Genomic DNA, 17,872 nt, shown 5'->3' with positions numbered 1-17,872 from the left:
TTAAAAACTTTTTTAAAAGTCCGAACCGAGAGCAGATCGCGAGTCTCAGAAGCGCAGACGTATACCTGGTGCGCTAAGCTTTTTCTCGTGTGCACACAGCTCTCTCTCTCCCCCGTTGCTCGAAATTCGGACGAGTAGTGTGTGGTATAAGAAAACACGGCAGCGGCGGCGGCGGCGGCGGCGGCGGCGGCGGCGGCGGCGGCGTTCGTGAATGATGAAGAGTGAGAAAGAGAGAAAACAGCCGGCAAGCGCAAAGGAGAGAGAAGGACGAGGAGAGTTGGGTTCGCTGGCGACGGGAGAAAGGGAAGCGACAGCTGGTTCTCTCTCTCTCGCTCGCGCTTATGGTCAACCGTAGGCTCAGCCGCGCGCGCTGAGAGTTCAGTTGCGGCGCGATCACAGCCAGCTACGTAGAACGGCTCTCTCTCGCGCGCGCACTGTGAGAGCAGCGCGGCAGAAGGACACAAGCGTTTTTCCCCACCACCGCCGGAGATATCCGTAAGGCCTCTCTCTCTTTCTCTTTCTCTCTCTCTCTCTCTTTCTTTCTCTTTCTCTCTCTCTCTTCAGGGAATCATAAAATCGCCTTTGAAGTGGCGCCGACACAACGCCGCAGCGCCGGGGCTTTTCGGGGCGCGCGGGAGAGGGGGGAAAAGTCCGCGCGCCGAGCCGAACGGCGAGCGCGCTACGCGCTCACAGTCGTCGTGGAAAAGCCCCGCGGAGTGAGGCTCGCTTGGTGCCGCGAGAGTGCCGTGCCGCGCGAGCTAGCGCGCAAAAGTGAGGTTAGGTTGTGCGCCAGATATGTTTCCCATAAGCGGTCGGCAGCTGCGTCGGCGAAGCGCTTTGATGACGAGCCGGTAGCCACGGCGAGCGTGAGCCAGCCTCTTTGCTAATGGTCTTATATCTTGAATATGCGACCACTCGCCGTACGAGCAATTGAACGAGCCCAAGAGGTATACACACACATATCTGATTATCGAGACTTTCTTCGTTGTTGCCGTTGCTTCTTTCGTTCCTCCTTCGAATAGCCTGCCTCTTGAACGTCGCATTCCCGAGTACTAATGAGAGAGGAGAAACGCGGATTAATGAGTCTGTCGGCGAGGAAGAAGTTTCACTCGAAGCCTGGGACGGTTTATTAATAAGGTCGAAGGATTCTCTCTCCCTCTCTCTCTCTCTCTCTCTCTCTCTCTCTCTCTCTCTCTCTCTCTTTCTTATAACAAGACGGACTTTCATATTGCGCGTATACGGGCGAGAAACACAATGCCCTCGCCGACAATTTATATCCACGCCGCGCGCCTACTTCGTCGTCGACGCTTTCTCTTTTTGCCTACGAGCTCCTTCTTTTACGCTACCACGTATTTCGCTTCATTGTCTTTATTTTTTTTTACTTCGCTGGGCTGTACATTGTTCGTGTTATTGCATAACCCACGAGGACAGATTCGCGGATAATGGAGCGAGCAAAGACAAGTGGTTTTTTTCCTTCTTTTTCCTCTCCCGTTCGTCCGATTTGACGGGCAAGTCACACGTCGTCTGCCAGCTTATTACGATCTAAGCGGACGCGATAACTGCACCCATAGCGGGCGAGACCCGCACCTTCGGCTTGACTTTGATGTCGCTCCCCCTCCTCGCTCGAGCGCAGCGGCAAGTTACACATATTGTGCCGGCGCTGATTCGATTTGCATTGTTGTGTGTGCGTGCGCTCATTCATGAAAGCTCGTCGAGTACGAATTTCGAACGCGCTTTCGAAATGGAAAGGGAAAGGGGGATCGCCGTTTCTATTCGGAGATTCTTCGTGGGATCGGGAGCGATTGGAAAGGGACGTCGCGGAGCGAAAAAATTGGCCAACGCGGCGCGCAGTTCGGTCGATCGGGATTTCGAAATCGGACGGCTGGTGACGCGCACGCGCGCGCCAGGAACACCGAGTCAATTAATAACCGGGCTTCGATTTATAAATAGAAGGCGCGCGCCGTTTGATCGTCCGGAGTCTCGCCGCGTTGTTTTTTCTCCTCTCGGCGAGTATTTCGGCGACTCGCGCGCGCGCGTGCAACAGGCTCTCCGTGTCTCACTGAAAGCTCCATTGGAGGAAAGACAGCGTCGACCGTGGTCCCGAGCCGAAAGCGCAAGAAAGGGAAAAAGCCCCGCGCGACGGGACGCTCGAAACGCAAACTTGACGTCCTTTGACTTCGACGCGCTTTTGTCCGTGGGAGTATTCGGAGCCTCGTGCCACGTGCGATTCCCTCTCGATTGGGGGTTATGATTTTTCTTTGCCGCGGGACCGCTGCAGCGAGAGAGCAGCGACGACGGCGGCGATCTCGCTCTCGTGTTTTCGGCGCCGCACCCCGCTTTGTTTCTGCGCGGTGGCTTTTTCCTCCGCTCCCTTTGATCTTTCCCACTAGAGGGTTGTTATGTACGTTGGGCGGTGGCAAACCCACTAGGATCATTGATAGCAATGAGAGAGCGAGAGAGAGAGAGAGAACAGACGTGGAGGTTAAAGACTGTCAAATTTCATTTGGCTTGCGATGTTTAGCTTCGAATGAACTCTGTTTCGAAGAGGTGTCCTAATTTGATTGCACGCGGAAATTTGATAACCCGGGAGCGGGTTTCCTCTTTAATGGATTTACGTTCGAACGCGCTGCTTTCGAATCGCTGGTGCGCTCGCCCTGATCGACCTCCGCTTTTTGTGCGACACCGCCGCGTTTTTCGAATGTCCCGCTTATGCCAGCGGCAAAATTCAGGCCGCAGTCGCATTCCCGATGAGTGCGAAAATGCACGCTAAAACCGGCTTATTGCGTCGCGCGATTCCTCCGAATCGGCATTCGCGGGCGTTGGTCGGTGGGCGAAAGAATGAAAAATAATAATAATCTTCCCTAGCTAACTTTTGCCTCGCCGTCGAAATTCAAAGGATATCCGAGCGCGTTTCACGAGTCCGATGTCCGGCAGGCGCGGAAATCTTGCGACCGTGCCGCAGCACGTGCGACGACGCGATAACATAGCCGCGCGTTTCATGCCCAAGCGCGACCTCGGCGGTTTTTCATGGCGCGTTATGTGCTCGTGGCTCACTCAGCGAGCGCCACATAAATAGGAAATAGATGTCGGGGACGTGATACGCGGCGGGGACGGAGGCGGCGGGGGGCCCCAAATTGAAAGCGCCGGCCGAAATACGCGCGCGCGTCCTAGAGATCCGAGATCGGGGATACACGACGTGGGTGGTTTCCGGCACGGCGCGTACCCGACGAGTTTTCTCTCGTCCGCGGCGACCCACGCACTCAACAGAGAGAAAGAGAGAGAGAGAGAGAGAGAGAGCGCGGCTCTGGCGTCGCGCCACAGCTTCGTGACCTTCGCGCCGCGCGACAGGATAACCGGTATGAAAATTCCCCGCGCGCGGCTCGGATCAAACGAACCCGTGCGCTCGCCCGTTATCCCTCGTCTCGCTGTTGCCTCGCGATATCTCTTCCGCTGCTTCTCTCTTTCTCTCTCCTTTTATCGCCGGCTCGCGGCCTAAACTGGACGGAATGCGTTATCGCACGGCGTATCTCGCGCGTAATTTAGGCTCTTCGGTGGGGGGGGGGGGGGGGGGGGGGGGTAAGCGCCGAGCGTTTCGCGCGCTTGACCGCGAGAAACCTCCAGCGCGCGGTACTCTTTGCTCGCCGAGCGAGCTCCAATTGCAAAGCAACAGGAGTCGTGTTTACCGTGATTGAACGCTCTCTCTTTCTCTCGTGAGCGCGCGCACGCGGTTAATGCACTCCGCGTCATCGGATTCTGGAATTCGGCGTCTTATCCGAGCAACACATTGCAGACGTTTCCACGCGCGACACAGCGAAGCGAAGGGCTTTAAATAGAGCCTCTCGCCGTAGCTTCCGGTTGTCGTCGTTTTCTAGTGCTAGTCGCGGCTCCCGGCGACGAACGAGATTTGGTCTAGTTCCAAGCTCGCCTCAGCCGTCAGCTGTGCACGACCGCGGGCTTCGAATTTTGGATACGCGACCCGTCGCGCGCCAACCGACCGATAGATAGGCCAGCGCAAAAAGGTGAGCCGCGGGAAGATGGAATTTCGTCGGGACGGGTCGCTGGGTATTCGACCCGCTTGGAATCGGCGCAGCTCGGCGATCGAGAGTGCGCGCGCGCGGCCTTCCGCTCCGTTCCGAGACCGGCCAGGCCTCGTCGCTCACGTGCGTCCCGAGTCCGCTCGCGGACAAAGCGCGGCTCGTCGCGACGTGGTCGCGCGTCGCTAATAGACGAGAGCGAGCTCGCGTCGCGACAATGCCACGCGGACCGCACGCATTGTGTATCCTAGAAGCTCTGCCAGCCATACGCGGAACGACGCGCCCCTCGCCGGGCGATTCCCACGTACGAGTGGCGACGATAATCCCTCCTCTCCCCTCTGGCCCTCGTCCCTCGATAAAAGCGTCGGTGCGCGCGGGGGCTCCTGTTACGCCGAATCTCCGGATCCGCGAGCGCGTGGAGGAGCGAGGGAGAGCGGAGAAAAGGAGAGGCGAGCAGGTAGCGGTCCTTCTTGGAAGCTCGGGCTGCGCGTCGCTCGCGCGGGCGCGCACCATTTCCACGAGCGCGAACCGCCGTGGCTGGGGAAAAGCTCGGTGGGGCCGCGACGCGTCTCGAGGAATTTGGGCCTGCGGGCCTGTTGTCGCGGAGCGAGGGGGACGGGTGGGTGGATGGTGGGAGCTCGGGCCGCGCGCGCGAATTAATAAACGTTGGGCATCTCGAGCGAGGGACTCCGCAGCGCCGCGCGCCAATTAAAAGAAAGGCAGTCCCCCGAGACGCGGCGTTTAGCGCTCGTGAACGTTATTTTTCTCCTTAATGGAACTTCAAATGCGGGTCGGCACGGGATATCGTCGATCATCGCTTTCTTCTTTCTCTCTCTCTCTCTCTCTTTCTCTCTTTCCTTTCTTTGAAGGCATTGCTCCGCGCCCCTGAGCAACGCTTTGGTCGGTTTTTAGTCCCGACGCGCGCTCCTCTATCCGGGAGCCGTGGAATCGCTCCCGATCAAGCTGGAACGCCAAGCGGACGAGAGGCCTCGTCGCGTCGATCGCGGACGAGCTCGAGGAGAGCGACGCAAGGTTGGCACGCTCGCGGGCCAGTGTTGACGCTGCGTCGAGATTTCACGGTTTTGCGTGTCCCTCGGAGCGAAGCCGCGCGCGGGGACCCCATGCAGCGGCACAGAATGAGCGCCCGCGCGCGCGCGCGCACGGCCAGCCGAGCGGCTCTTCGCTCTGGGAACACCCGTTAGCATACTCGCTGCGGGGGGAAGGCCGCTCTTTTTCTGCTGGTCGGCCGAGGCGTTCCGAAAACCTGTAATTACGGACCCGCTGCACATCAAGCGGCGCCGCCGCCGCCGCCGCCAGCCTCTCCTTCGCGTGTCTCTCTCTCTCTCTCTCTCTGCCGGCGTCGCTCGCCTTGCTCCTTCTGCGTTTTTCTCCAGCTTCCCACTCTCCGCCGCCTCTCGCGGGCAATCCTGTTTGCGTCCGTCTCGCTCGCTCCGGCTTTCCTCTGTTCTCTGCCGACCCATCTCGCGCACGCTCGCCCGTTGTGTATGCCGAGCGGCGCGCGGCGGACTTCTTTTTGAGCCAGGCCGCGGCGAGCGTACCTACGCCGAGAGAGAGAGAGAGAGAAAGAGAGATGGCGGCGCGCCGCTTCTTCTTCTCCTTCTGCTTCTGCTCCGTAGCTTTGCTCTCTCGCTCCTCCGTTCCCGCGCGCTCTTTCTTGCTCCGACCGACAATGCGAAGATTAGCCGTGGAAGGAACTGGTCTCTCGCGGCTTCCCGATAGCGCGCGCGCGCCCCGCCGGGAAATCGCTCCTCGAGCGCCGGCCACTCTCGTGGGCGGATATACCACTCGCGCGGGGGCAGCTGCTCGATGGCGATTTACGACCGGCGGCGCGCGCGCGTCCGCCCTTCGTTCCGAGTATCGGAACTCGGCTCTCGCCGCCGCGACACACGATTGCGGTAAGCGCGTCGCGCGGATTGATTCGGCTGACGATCGTGCGAGGCGCGCTCGTATCTTACCGACGCGCGCGCGAAAGGAGCACGTTTCCCGAGGCTTCTCGGAAAGATTGCGTTCGTCTCGGCCGCGACACCGCCACTCTTCGACCCGAGTTTCGAGGACGAGCCTCGCTCCCGTCGGCGTCAAGGTCGAGAAACTGGAGCGGCGCTTGAGGGCTCGCTCGCGCCTCCGATTTTCAGGCGAAGAGGAGCGCGCGCGCACTTTTACTTTTTATCCGTGGAACGGCGAGCGCGGAGAGCGCGCTTTTGATTTGTCGGCGCTTTGTTCCTCGCGCGAGGCTCGCCCATTCATTATCTCACCGAGCCGCGCGCCGCCCGCTCCGCGCGCTCCTCTCGCGCGGCTGCCGCGAGCCGATATTTAATTGTCACTGTAATAACGTCCAATTTCACGGATTCGCCGCGCGATCGAGGCACCGAGCGGCGGCAATTTCAGCGGAGCCGATTGGTCTCTCTTTCTCTCTCTCTCTCTCTCTCTCCTCGCGTAAAAAGAAAAACACTCGGGCGCGCGCCGAGCAAAAAGCCCGACGTCGAGCGACCGGCGCCATCCGATGCGCGCCGCGTCCAATTAATGGGAGGAGGAGAAGGAGGGGAAAATCATTAAAGATAACGTCGAGGAAGAGCGCGATCAAGGCCGCTTCCATGACTAATTGCAGATGCGCGAATTCGATAGCCGGGGCATCAATCTCGTGGCGCAAGGGAAGACGGAAGTTATGGTGCGTGCGAGTAGCAGAAGGGAGGGTCGACACGGCTAGAAAAAAAGACAAGCCGCGGAGAGAGGCCGCTGCCCTGAAAAACTAGTAGCCTCATGTAAGAATGCCACTCGACAGCTCTCTACCTCTCTCTCTCTCTCTCTCTCGTACTGCAAACTTTGAGTGAGAGACTTCATTCATGTGACGCGATTTAACCTTTCACCATTTTAATCTTTTGTACTTCTAGTTTTGTTTTCGATTTTGAAATGTTTTTTGTCGATTTTAACGTTGTTACGCTAGACGAATAAAACTCTCACTGTCTGCGACAAACGAGAAGTTGAACGATTGAAGGTTAAATTAATTAAGGATTATGTAGGACTTCGCTTACGAGATTTTCCAGCCTAATAATTCCAGTAAAATTAAGAAAAGAACAGGGGGGAAAAAGTAAAATCGATAAATTACCGAATTAAAGCACGCGCACTTAGCCTGACTAATCGATCGGATAGTCGGTCGGTAAAAGGGGGCTGCGCGGCAGAACAAGTTATCGCGGTAGGCGCATTATCGAGCACCGCCAGCCTTCTCCTCGAGAGCGCACACAAGAGGGATGAAATGCCCATTGTCGGGGGGTTGGTTTCGAAGCTTACCGGCACTCGTACGATGGCGGTAAGATTGTCTGCCGTTTCGTCTCGTCTTCTTATCGACTGCGGCTGCACAGTCGCCGACTTTCGTCACGAGACGACTTTGTTTTATTCTCGAAAGAAATGCGTCAAACAATAGCCAACCCTAGTTCCGGTAAAATAATACTCGCGGCTGACTCACGTACATCCTCTCGACTTCGCGGAAAGACTTATTACCGAGAAGTGAAACTGTAACCCCGCGGCGCGTCGACCAAACAAATAAAGGCTTCGCGCGCGCGCGCTTATTTGTCGTCGAGTATCAAATTTCATCACAATTTCCCAATAAAAATGTCACTGCGCATTCCCCGTGAGGCTCTTCTCTACAAGTGGGATTTTTCAATATATGCTCGGCTATCGCTCCAAAGCATACACGCGCACTGCACACCACCCCCGCAGAATATTTTCGGCTGCGTCGACACATTCCACAAGCTCGTCTTATATTTTTCACACTCTCGCTTACGCGCGCCTCTTTTCGATATCTCTTTTAATGGCGTTTTTATTCCAACCACGCGAGAAGAAAGAGATATGCGAAAGAGCTCGCGAGTTTCAAGAAACCATTCGAATGAAATCTGGTTTCGATGGCGCGAGAGAGCAGATTCTCTCCTCTCCTTTTTGCATTTTACGAGGATTCCTGCTATTTTTATATGTTTGTGTCGCCGGAGAGACAGGCGAAGAAACCTTATTTTTTCTCTTACACACTTTCCGTTGGTTTTGCCCGTTTTCAAATTTCATTGAAAAGAATATCACGAATGGGTTATGCAGTGTACTGCATTGTGAATTTAACTTATTTCATAATGTTACACCAAGAAGGAAACGATACTTAGGACAGCTCGTAGAATTCCACTGTTTAAAAAAAAAATAAAAAAGAAAAGAAACCTTTTTACTTTTCTGTTGACTTTTTTTCAAACTCGGTAATCACTGTCAAAGTTTCCTCTGTAGCGTATTACGCACTTGATTGTTTTGTCGTCTGGGCGTCAATTAAAAGTGCAAAAGACCTTTTCTCGGCCTCGGCTCTTGCGGTAAAAAAACAGACAAAAATATACTAAAACGGAAGGAACACTGTAACGCGCTTTGGTGCGCCATCTATGCGCCATCCCTTCTATATTTTTAACTACTCCTTCCATTTTTTCCTTATCTTTTTATTTTTTTATATCGCGCGTTTGCTTTCTTTCCGTTCACTTTCTGAATTTCTTTTGTTTAGCATTGTTTTGCAAAGCTCGTAATTGTCTATTTTTTTAAAGTTCTCATTCAGTTTTTTGCTGTAACTACATCTTTTAATCTCTGTGTAAAAATTTGCTAAATAAATCAATGGCTGTGTGTTCTACCCCAAATTTCTCAACTTTATCATTTGTCTATCCATTCGTCTTATTGTTTACGTTTGTTATTTCTATCCTACAGTATTCTGCCGAGCCTAAAACTTATTCTTTTAGTTTTATGTTTGCAATTGCAAATTAGAAATTGCGTACAATTTAATCATTTGTTATTCGTTTTAAATTAAAGTGTTTTTGCTTTGTAAACATCAACTGGATTGACCACGTGAGTGTTGCTTATACTTTGAGGTTAACTCAGTAGGAGTAAGACTTATTTTTTCATTTATCATCCACTCAGTACTCTATAATTTTATAAATGTAGTTAATAATTGCTTTCATCAGTAAAAACTATATGTTCTATTTAACATTGTTCCTTTTATAGTAATTTTAGTGATGCAATAAAATTTCTTATTAAAATGAATAGAAGCTCTACTTTGATATAATTATTTAATAAATTTAATTTTAATTCATCAACTCAATGTTTATTGAACTAGGAAATTTGATAAGATCTAAAACAAAAGTAAACCTTTCATAAAATTTACAGCATCTCATAATACTCGTTAATCTATTCCTTGTAGTATGAAACAGATAGTCTATTCTATATTCACAAAAGAACAGATCAATAACCAGGCTAAATGTGCTTAAGAGGTTGCTATTATTCTATACAATCAGAACATTATGTGCATAGGTTTTAAGACACAAAATTACAATTAGGTAAAGCGATCATGTCAGCAAAACATTTTTTGTAGCATTCTAGCTAGAAAGATACTTGAGTATTTTAGCTATGAATTCTGACCAACCAGCGTACAAATGTCAGCGAGCACAATCTGCAAGTGGTAGGAGTCCAGGGTATATCGACCCCTCCTCCAAACGCTGTGCCACCCCAATGTCTATATGTATGTGCGTCGATCCAGCATCAGTCCTGGCCAGGACGCCACGCTTAGTTCAGTTTGCTTTTAGCTGCAAGCCAGCTAGTGCGTTGCGTTGTTGCAGTTTAACAAAGCAAATGAAATCCTATATTTAGGCTCTATTAAATTTTTTAGTGGTTTCATAATAATAGCTTCCATTTCAAAAGGAGTACGTGTGTGCTGAAATATATAGAGAAAAAAAATAAAGAAATTCTGCCCTGTGGGGCTGTCTATATCAAAATGGTATGTACGCTAGGCTCTTAGACTCAGGTATGAATGCGCTCAACTAAGATGATTCATTATGACAGCTTTTCATATATGGTCTGTGCACGCGCGCGCGCGCGTGTGTGTATGTGTGTGTGTGTGTAACAGAAAGAGTAAATCAGTGTATATCTTTTCTCTTCCCCTAATGCTTTGGTTTTTCCTATGCAGTTTTTTTCTCTTGTTTTCTCTCTTTCCACTTACACTTAGACACTCAAAGGTCAGATTTCAAAACACAAGTGTCTTGATGAATTTCAACCTCTTTAATTTGCATTTTTATGAAAGAGCTAGCTAGAAATAGAATGAGGAGTTATGATTTTTGCTCACTTGTCTAAACTTTTATTGATGTTTGATTTTAACTTTACATTTTTTCAGTCTGTAGTTATCTTTTTGCAAAATAAATGTTAATATTTAATACTACTGTTCAGTTAGATAAACTTTTTATGAATAGAGCATAGACCATGACGTACAGACTAAACCACATCGGTTTCTACATCCTGATTATAGAATCATATTTCTATAGACCCTTTGCTAACAATAGGCATCATTTAAGTGGGACAATGGAATGTTTTTTCAGGCTGTTAGGATAGCATTTCTAATTTTTTTCCTTCCTTTCATAACTGGAGGATAAAAAAGAAAAATTAATAGTGATGCTTCCATTCTATAGACAGATATACTCGTATACGCCCTATCGATTCGTCGAGGGTTTTATATTTTTCTCCTAGCTGGAAGGCATACTTCGCTTTCCAGGCTTGCCTCCGATCAATATCGCAGACCACAAAAGCTGCTGCGCAGTGCACTGCCAGGGAGCCTTGGCAAGTTGGAGGGTAAGAAGCCAGAAGGAGGTTTGGATGCGCAGAACAGTTCAACCCCTCTTTTCTCTCTCTCTCTCTCTCTCTCTCTCTCTCTCTCTCTCTCTCTCTCTCTCTCTCTTCTCCAATGCCAGCAGTCAGAAAAATGGACTCTCCAGCTTCCGTAATTGGTACATGAGTCATGGTGAAGCACTGAGTTGAGCTCTATCGATCCACTACTCTGGAACGTTCTTTGTTCTATGCTCCGTAGCAACCGCTGTACACTATTATATGAAAGGCTGATCAATAAAGCACACTGGAATATGGATGATTTGACTTTTCATATGAATAATTACATGTTCCATTCTCCATTCTTTTCAATTTTTGCTCTGTTGTGAACAAAGGAACTTGCTGGCACATTTTTACCTTTAATCAATTGAAAGTGTATTTTATAATTGTTTCCACATAGTGCACTGTTAAAAAATTTATGAAAACATTATTTCCGCCGAATAATTGAGAATAACAACTAAATAGCTTGTATTCATTTTGCTTACAGGTTGAAATTAGCCATGACCAGTAATAAGTGGCACCTTGTATCGAAGTTCAGCATAGAAAGGTCAGCAGCACGCGCTTGTCGCGACAGATAGAATGAGTGGGCCTCAACCACCCAGCGAACGCCTTTTCAACGAAAATTCTCCCAGGCCCCCTGTTCCTGGTAGGTTGATTAAAACGTCGAGGTTACAAAAACGTAAGAAAATGAGCAATACTAAGAGTTATGGAAAAATGAAACTGTCTTCCAGGTGAGGAAGGGGAAGTAAAGATCAGCAGTAGCAGGTCGAAGGATCCGCAAGCGAGGCGTTCAAGTTGCGATGCCAGCTGCGCGCCACTTGGCTACGAGCCGGAGGGTCGCAGTGACCGCGTCGTCGTCATGGAACGATCAGCAGCAGAGTCATCCTCGTCGTCGTGTGGCAACAATAGCAGTTGCGCCCAGCAGCTCGCTTGTTTGCAATGGTCGCGAAGCTTGCACGCGTTGCTCGAGGATCCCAAGGGACTCGAGTTGTTTGAACACTACCTACATCAAGAAGGACACATCTACGCGTTGTCGTTCTGGTTTGCGTGCGAGGGCCTCAAAGAGGAACGCGACCCGAACAAACTCACTGCCATTATTAAGGTTCTCATCAGAAGGTGCGTCTGTCTTTGATTGTTCATCTCCCAAGCTGCCCAGCCTCGTTCTACGACTGACTCCGATTTGACTATTTCCGCAGATTCTTCCATCAACGTCAACAGCTAGCGGTGCCAGACGACGTACGGAAGGAGCTGACGCGACGCTATCGTGATGGCCAGTCCGACAAGCGTATGTTCGACTTGGCGCAGAAGGAAGTCGAGAGACTGCTCAAGGAGACGGCACATCCCAATTTCCTGCGCTCCGACGTATATCTGCAATACGTGCGCTGGTGTCAATCTGCTGAAGAAGCAGTCAACGCTGCTAACAGTGCTCTCGATGATGCCGAGCACGAGGACGACAAAGAGTGCCCGAGCTCGCCGGACGAGCCTTCTGTTTCCTGCTCTGCTAATCCACTGCCTACTGTGCACGAAGACAGTACGTTTCCCTTCGCCATTCGGTCACTTTTCGATCGCTTCGAATATTAATCCCTGAGTATTTTGCAACTTTTAGGCGAACTGACCCCACAGCATCATCATCCGTCGCACCACCATCATCAGTCACAGCATTCGTATCATCAACATCATCACAATCCTCAGCAACCAGTGCTACATCATCATCACGGATCGCAATCGAGCGTTTCCACGACTGATTATAACAAGCAAGGAGAGCCTTCGATGAGACTGACCAAAGACATGCTCATGGCCACACAGCAGTTTAGGGCCTTCGAGGTCAGGCCTAAACCCGAGGCCTATGCTGGGTGAGTTATTCGATACACGACATCTACCACGTACACCAACACAACTTTTTTTTTTTCGTTGTTATTTATTTTTGTTTTCGTTTATTTGTGTGCTTATGTTTGTGTCCTACGCACAAATGTAGCATTTACCTGCAACCCGGAGCTAGTCCCTATCATGCGGCGATGCAGAGGCGTCCACAGTACTCTTCGTATAATCCTGTCTCAAGACAGGATTCAGAACTGCAAAGCCTCAGCAGCGACGCTCGCACCGAGTCTGACAATTTGTCGCTCACTGATGCGTCACTGTAAGTTTAATTTTAATTTTTTTTAATTTTTCATCTTATTCATTATTTTACATTGTTTTTTTATGCACCATTTACATCGATGTTGTTGTTTACTGTTTTGAGCGATTGAACAAGTTCCTTAAAATCATATCATATGAATGCTTAAAGCTTAATTGCTCAACTGTCTAATAATAGTCACTCAAACATTTTAATAAATTCAGTTGATTGTCAACTATCTTGTTGCCGTTAAAACTCTTTACAGGTTATGAATTATGAACTAAATAAATGTTTGACTCTTATTTTTATTTATTTATTACTATTTTTTTAATGAAAACAACAGTGATAGTGCATCGATAGCGAGGCGCTCTACGCGTAAACAGTTTCTTCGGCACAGCCAGCAGATGAAGAAATCGGCAATGGTCAATCGCGAAACCGACATTCACGAAACGATAATTCCGAGGACGCAACGAGTAACGCGCGAGCAAACGCAACCGAAGAACCCTGTAGAATTCGCCAAACTTCTCATTGAGAAGCTCGAACGGGTGAAGCGCGACAGGGATAACGAGGAGACACTCGATAGAAAACTCAAGGAGGTCGATGCTGCTTCTTCCACTGGTTTCAGGTAAGTTTACGAATTTCAAACAGAAATAACAATTTTTTTTACAAAGGCTTAAATGACGCTAACGATCAACGCTTTTCTTTCTAGCGATATCACGTGTGACACATTAAGCACCGTCGTTCCTCAAACTGTTGCCCCTGCTCGTAGTTTAGCTGATGCGCTGCGCGAGAAGCTGCAAGTTGAGGAGGACAGCGATCAAGCGATTCTCGATCAACATGTTTCTAGAGTTTGGTCAGACCTAACGCCATCGCGATCACCTAAACTCGCTTCTCCCAGACCACGATCACCTGACAAATGCCGTCGTCAATCGCAAATTTCACCTCAACCGCAAGTCTATCCGTCGAGACCACCGTCCTATCGAAGTCAGCGAAAAGAGAAAGATGTATTCTCAACGTTCTCTGGTGACAGTGGCAATGTGCATGACTTCCAAGAGCCCAGCGAGATATATAACGCTGGTAGTATGAGTAGTTTGGGCTCGCATCTGCCCAAGAGCAAATCCGTGCCGTCTGATTACGCGGATTCTTTGCACACTCAGGATCTGTACTTGCAAGGTAAGGTATTATTCTTATAACGCTTATTATAAGATTTCTGAAATATTACAAAAATACAAATAGGACATTTTTATAAAATTGCAGGTCAAGATCAGAGGTACAGAAGACTGGACGCCCAACGATCGTCAGCGACGAAAAAATCCATGACCGAACTGACAGACAGTGGTGTCTCGGTAATAAGTGATGCAACGTCGGCAGCATACAAAGATCGTTTAATTAGCTTGTACAAAAAAGAGGGCAGTTGTGTGAGTGGCGTTAAGGCAGAAACGATGAACGTCAACAAGCTCAACCGCAACAAAAAATTCGCCAACTCGCCACAGCAGCCGTTCATTGGTGATCCGGGTATGCCTCTCCTTCCGCAACCGCATACGGTTAGTAACCATTACTAAAGAATCTTATCTGTTGAACAATTCTGTATAATTTGACGTGACCTGATTTTTTGCATATGCTTTAAAAAATAACTGACCTAAACAATATTTATATTTCGTGTCACAGGCGACGCAGTTGGAGGAAGCCAAAAGGCGACTAGAATACGAACAATATGAACAGAATCGTGGTAAACAGCAGCGTTATCCTGGTGAATCGATGCCTACGTCGGTTCAAACAAGTACTGCAAGCAATCAGTCTACTCTTAGGCGAGAAGGCAAGCAAGAAGTTCCAAGTGACTTCACCACTGTCGTGTTCAGCTTTTGCGACGAGAAGGTGCCCTACAGGACCAAGATTTCCGGTTATAATGTAACATTGAAGCAGTTCAAGGACGTTCTTCCGAAGAAAGGCAGCTATAGGTAAATATTAATTGATATTGTTCTTTTGATACTTGAAATTCACAAGTATTTATATTATTTATAAGTACGTAATAGCGAAATACCAATCATGTTTTGAATTCTTCTTAGGTACTTCTTCAAGACCGAATGTGAAGACTTGGACATGCAAGTTATACAGGAAGAGATAACCGACGATAGCGAGGTATTGCCATTATGGGAGGGCAAAATTATGGCCCAAGTTAAGGCGCTTGAATGAACCGACTTCCCCGCTGTGTAAACTTCCTCCTTATCATTCGCTTTTCTGCATTGATCGTTGATAAAACGACGTGTGTAGAGAAAGCGCGTGCTTCCCTCAACGAGAGATAGCAAGGGGTTAATTACTTGCTCGTTATCACTTACCGGATTTTTTTAACGACTTTTTTTATTCGAGAAAACGAAGTGTTAAACGAAGCTTTTGATTGAGATACTTTTACTTTTTGGATGCCTACATGGGCTAAAAACTTTTTGTTTACAAACATTTGTACAATTGTCATACATCGTCAGAAAATTTTGAATCTTTAAATGATATAATGTTTGTTAAAAAATACTCCATGTCGAGTATTATCAATAGTAGTATTAGAACATTGACACTAAAATAATCATCTCTTTTAGAAATTAAGGATAGATGTTGAAACAGTATAAAACCGTTGACAGTTTTAACTTGCTTTCCTCATATAGAAAAACAAAAGTATTTATATCGAAAGCTTCGTAGAAAAAAATGTATATAATTATTATAATATGACCGAAAAATATATTTGCGATAAAGCTCCGTTACTGAGTCGCAAGAAAGCCGAAGGCCTCAATCGACGTTTTATTTTTCTCCCCTCTCGAAAGACTTATTTACAATTAATCGTCTTTGACCGACTGAACAGAAAAGCCTAAGTAGTTAATCGCCTTATCGAGGTCTGCCTAGATTTGATATAGGGAAAAAAAGAATTATACAAGGAAGTGACAAAAAAAATGGTTTTAGTCGATAAGGTTATAGAAATTATGTATATTATATATACATACATTATCTAAGTTATATATAATATGTAATATATATATATATATATATATACACATATATATACATACACACACACACACACACAGTGTGAGTTTGAGGGGAGAGTCATATCGACGAAAATCGTGCCGCGTCTTTTTATGTAAAATAATGAACCGATAACGCATTCTTTCATGAACAAATCAATGAACAAAATGAAACACACGATCGTCGAGTTGTCACTCTAGTCATAATGTTTGTTTGTAAAACGTGATCGATAGGAAGCTTTTTTATATGCCACAAAGAAGATTAAATTATTAATGAAAATTTGCAGGATTTAGTGACTGGAGTAACAACTCAATGGTTTGATGCGATATGTGCCTTTTTCAAGTACGCGGCTGTGCGTTCCGTTCTCTCAGTTGAGTTTTCTTTTCTTTTCTTTTCATTTATGTAAAGACGAACGAAGAGAAAGAGAAAGAAAATGGTATTGCGTAACGATTTTTGTACCTAGTATTATTTTAGATGAGAAAAAGAGATTGTTTCACGGAGGAGTAAACTGTATAAAAAAGACTTTTATCGTGTTGAAACAGCGCGTTTCTTTCTTTATATACATTTGTACAAAAATAAAAACAAAAAGCGTTTAGTTTTTATCTTACGTTTCTCACCTGTACAAAAGAAATGCATAGCGACTTTTTATATTACTCTACATCTTGATTATACGATTAATTTTTTTAATTATCGATTGTTCCTGTACCACCCTTCCTCCCCTAATTATTATTATTGTATATCAAGAAAGCATTGAGAATAATAATAATAACGCAATTTTCACTCTAAGCAACGACTTTGTACATAACGAAAAAACAATCCATATGTTGATAAAGAAACCCTTGGATTTCCCACCCTTGAACGAAAAACGATGCAAGTTTTAATTGATATTGTAAGTAATTTTATACGAGTAGCTTCTAAATAATGACGTGCTAAACAAACAACGGGTTAACATACAACCGCATCTTTTGTTTATTAATCAATCAAATAAATGTTATTATTTATTCTATGCCTCGCAGCAATTCTTCATCAACTCCTTCCACGCTCGCTCGGAGCGACAATGTTTACGCGGCGATTGTGCACGTGCCGCCGGTCTCGTGGTATTTTTCGACTCGGTCGGCGAAATGCAAACACACGCTGCTCGCGCAGTGCGATACGATGACATCACACGAATTATTGGTCAAAACGCGCGCGCGCCACTGTGGCTTTAATCGCGCTGCGCTTTAAATTAATCGGGTTTATTGACACAACGAGTGTCGCGTGCTTTCGCAGTGAGACACGCGGCGGAAAAATAAAAGAAAAAGAAAACGGCCACTCGTCAACAATGAACTTAAACTACGCCTGATCACTTGATTTTCTTAAGGAATCTTGCGTAAGAGTGCATTGCCGTTCTATTTTTTGTTTTTTTTTTCGTTCTTTTTTTTTTTGTTTTTTTTTTGTTTTCTTGGATCTCGCGTACGTTCGACGGCGCGACTTTTCCAAGCCGCAGCGACGATAGACGAACGTAAAATCTTGGATTACGTTTTGTGGATGCCGAACGCGCGAAAGGTGCGTTTTCTTTTCGACAACGCGACGAGTATTTTCCAGCGGTCTGCCAGCCCGTGCACCTTACTATTTCGTTGGATTCGTTCGCACGCTCTCCAGCCGTCGAACAGCAAACAAAGATCGCAATCTTCCGACATCTGAATTCGGCGAGAGCTAAAATATCGCCTCGTTAAGAATGCGCAGTGAGGAGACAGTCGTGAAAAGAAGTAGCGACGATCTTCAGCCGAACTGACGCTTAAATCATCCGGTAGCTTCACGGAAATTTCACGCGATCAGCTCCACGTGATATTTCTACGACAAAAAAAAAGAAACTTCCTTGCCGCAATGGGGTCGGTGATTCACCGTGAATAAACTAAGGAAGTTTTTTTTCCTTTGGCCGAGACTCTAAGCTCCAGGGGAGCACGTGTTGCCGTAACCTGTTTTTCGTTGTGACGAATTTACGATTTTTACAAGCGTAAAAGACTCGCGGCGTCCTTGATGATGATTTACAAGCTTG

At 47.5% G+C, this 17,872-nt stretch overlaps 1 protein-coding gene across 3 annotated transcripts; it reads left to right on the top strand.

Annotated features, from left to right (window-relative positions):
• The first annotated feature begins 682 nt into the window (after positions 1-682).
• LOC131672906 (axin) lies at positions 683-16,803 on the top strand. 3 transcript variants are annotated; one of them, XM_058950441.1, is made up of 11 exons: positions 683-947; positions 11,200-11,358; positions 11,444-11,828; positions 11,909-12,243; positions 12,319-12,565; positions 12,688-12,849; positions 13,169-13,450; positions 13,535-13,998; positions 14,083-14,369; positions 14,494-14,783; positions 14,892-16,803. In XM_058950441.1, the coding sequence occupies exons 2-11, from the start codon at positions 11,292-11,294 to the stop codon at positions 15,016-15,018; spliced, it is 2,646 nt and encodes an 881-aa protein (XP_058806424.1). In that variant the 5' UTR covers positions 683-947; positions 11,200-11,291; the 3' UTR covers positions 15,019-16,803. The 3 variants fall into 3 exon arrangements, with proteins under 3 accessions (XP_058806424.1, XP_058806426.1, XP_058806425.1); XM_058950442.1 differs by lacking the exon at positions 683-947 and adding an exon at positions 9,726-9,834; XM_058950443.1 differs by lacking the exon at positions 12,688-12,849.
• Positions 16,804-17,872: the final 1,069 nt, after the last annotated feature.

The sequence above is a fragment of the Phymastichus coffea genome, unplaced genomic scaffold (assembly GCF_024137745.1).
Source record: "Phymastichus coffea isolate CEN01 unplaced genomic scaffold, Cenicafe_Pcof_1.1 PCOF00162, whole genome shotgun sequence".
Taxonomy (NCBI): domain Eukaryota; kingdom Metazoa; phylum Arthropoda; class Insecta; order Hymenoptera; family Eulophidae; genus Phymastichus; species Phymastichus coffea.
This window is presented reverse-complemented; position numbering and strand designations above follow the sequence as displayed.

What these genes read in the sequence shown, in the direction of transcription:
- LOC131672906 (XM_058950441.1), top strand. Translation starts at nt 11,292, where the DNA reads ATGAGTGGGCCTCAACCACCCAGCGAACGCCTTTTCAACGAAAATTCT. An exon ending in TCCCAGGCCCCCTGTTCCTG is followed by an intron (nt 11,359 to 11,443) that starts GTAGGTTGATTA and finishes ACTGTCTTCCAG; the next exon opens with GTGAGGAAGGGGAAGTAAAG. An exon ending in GCTTCTTCCACTGGTTTCAG is followed by an intron (nt 13,451 to 13,534) that starts GTAAGTTTACGA and finishes TTTTCTTTCTAG; the next exon opens with CGATATCACGTGTGACACAT.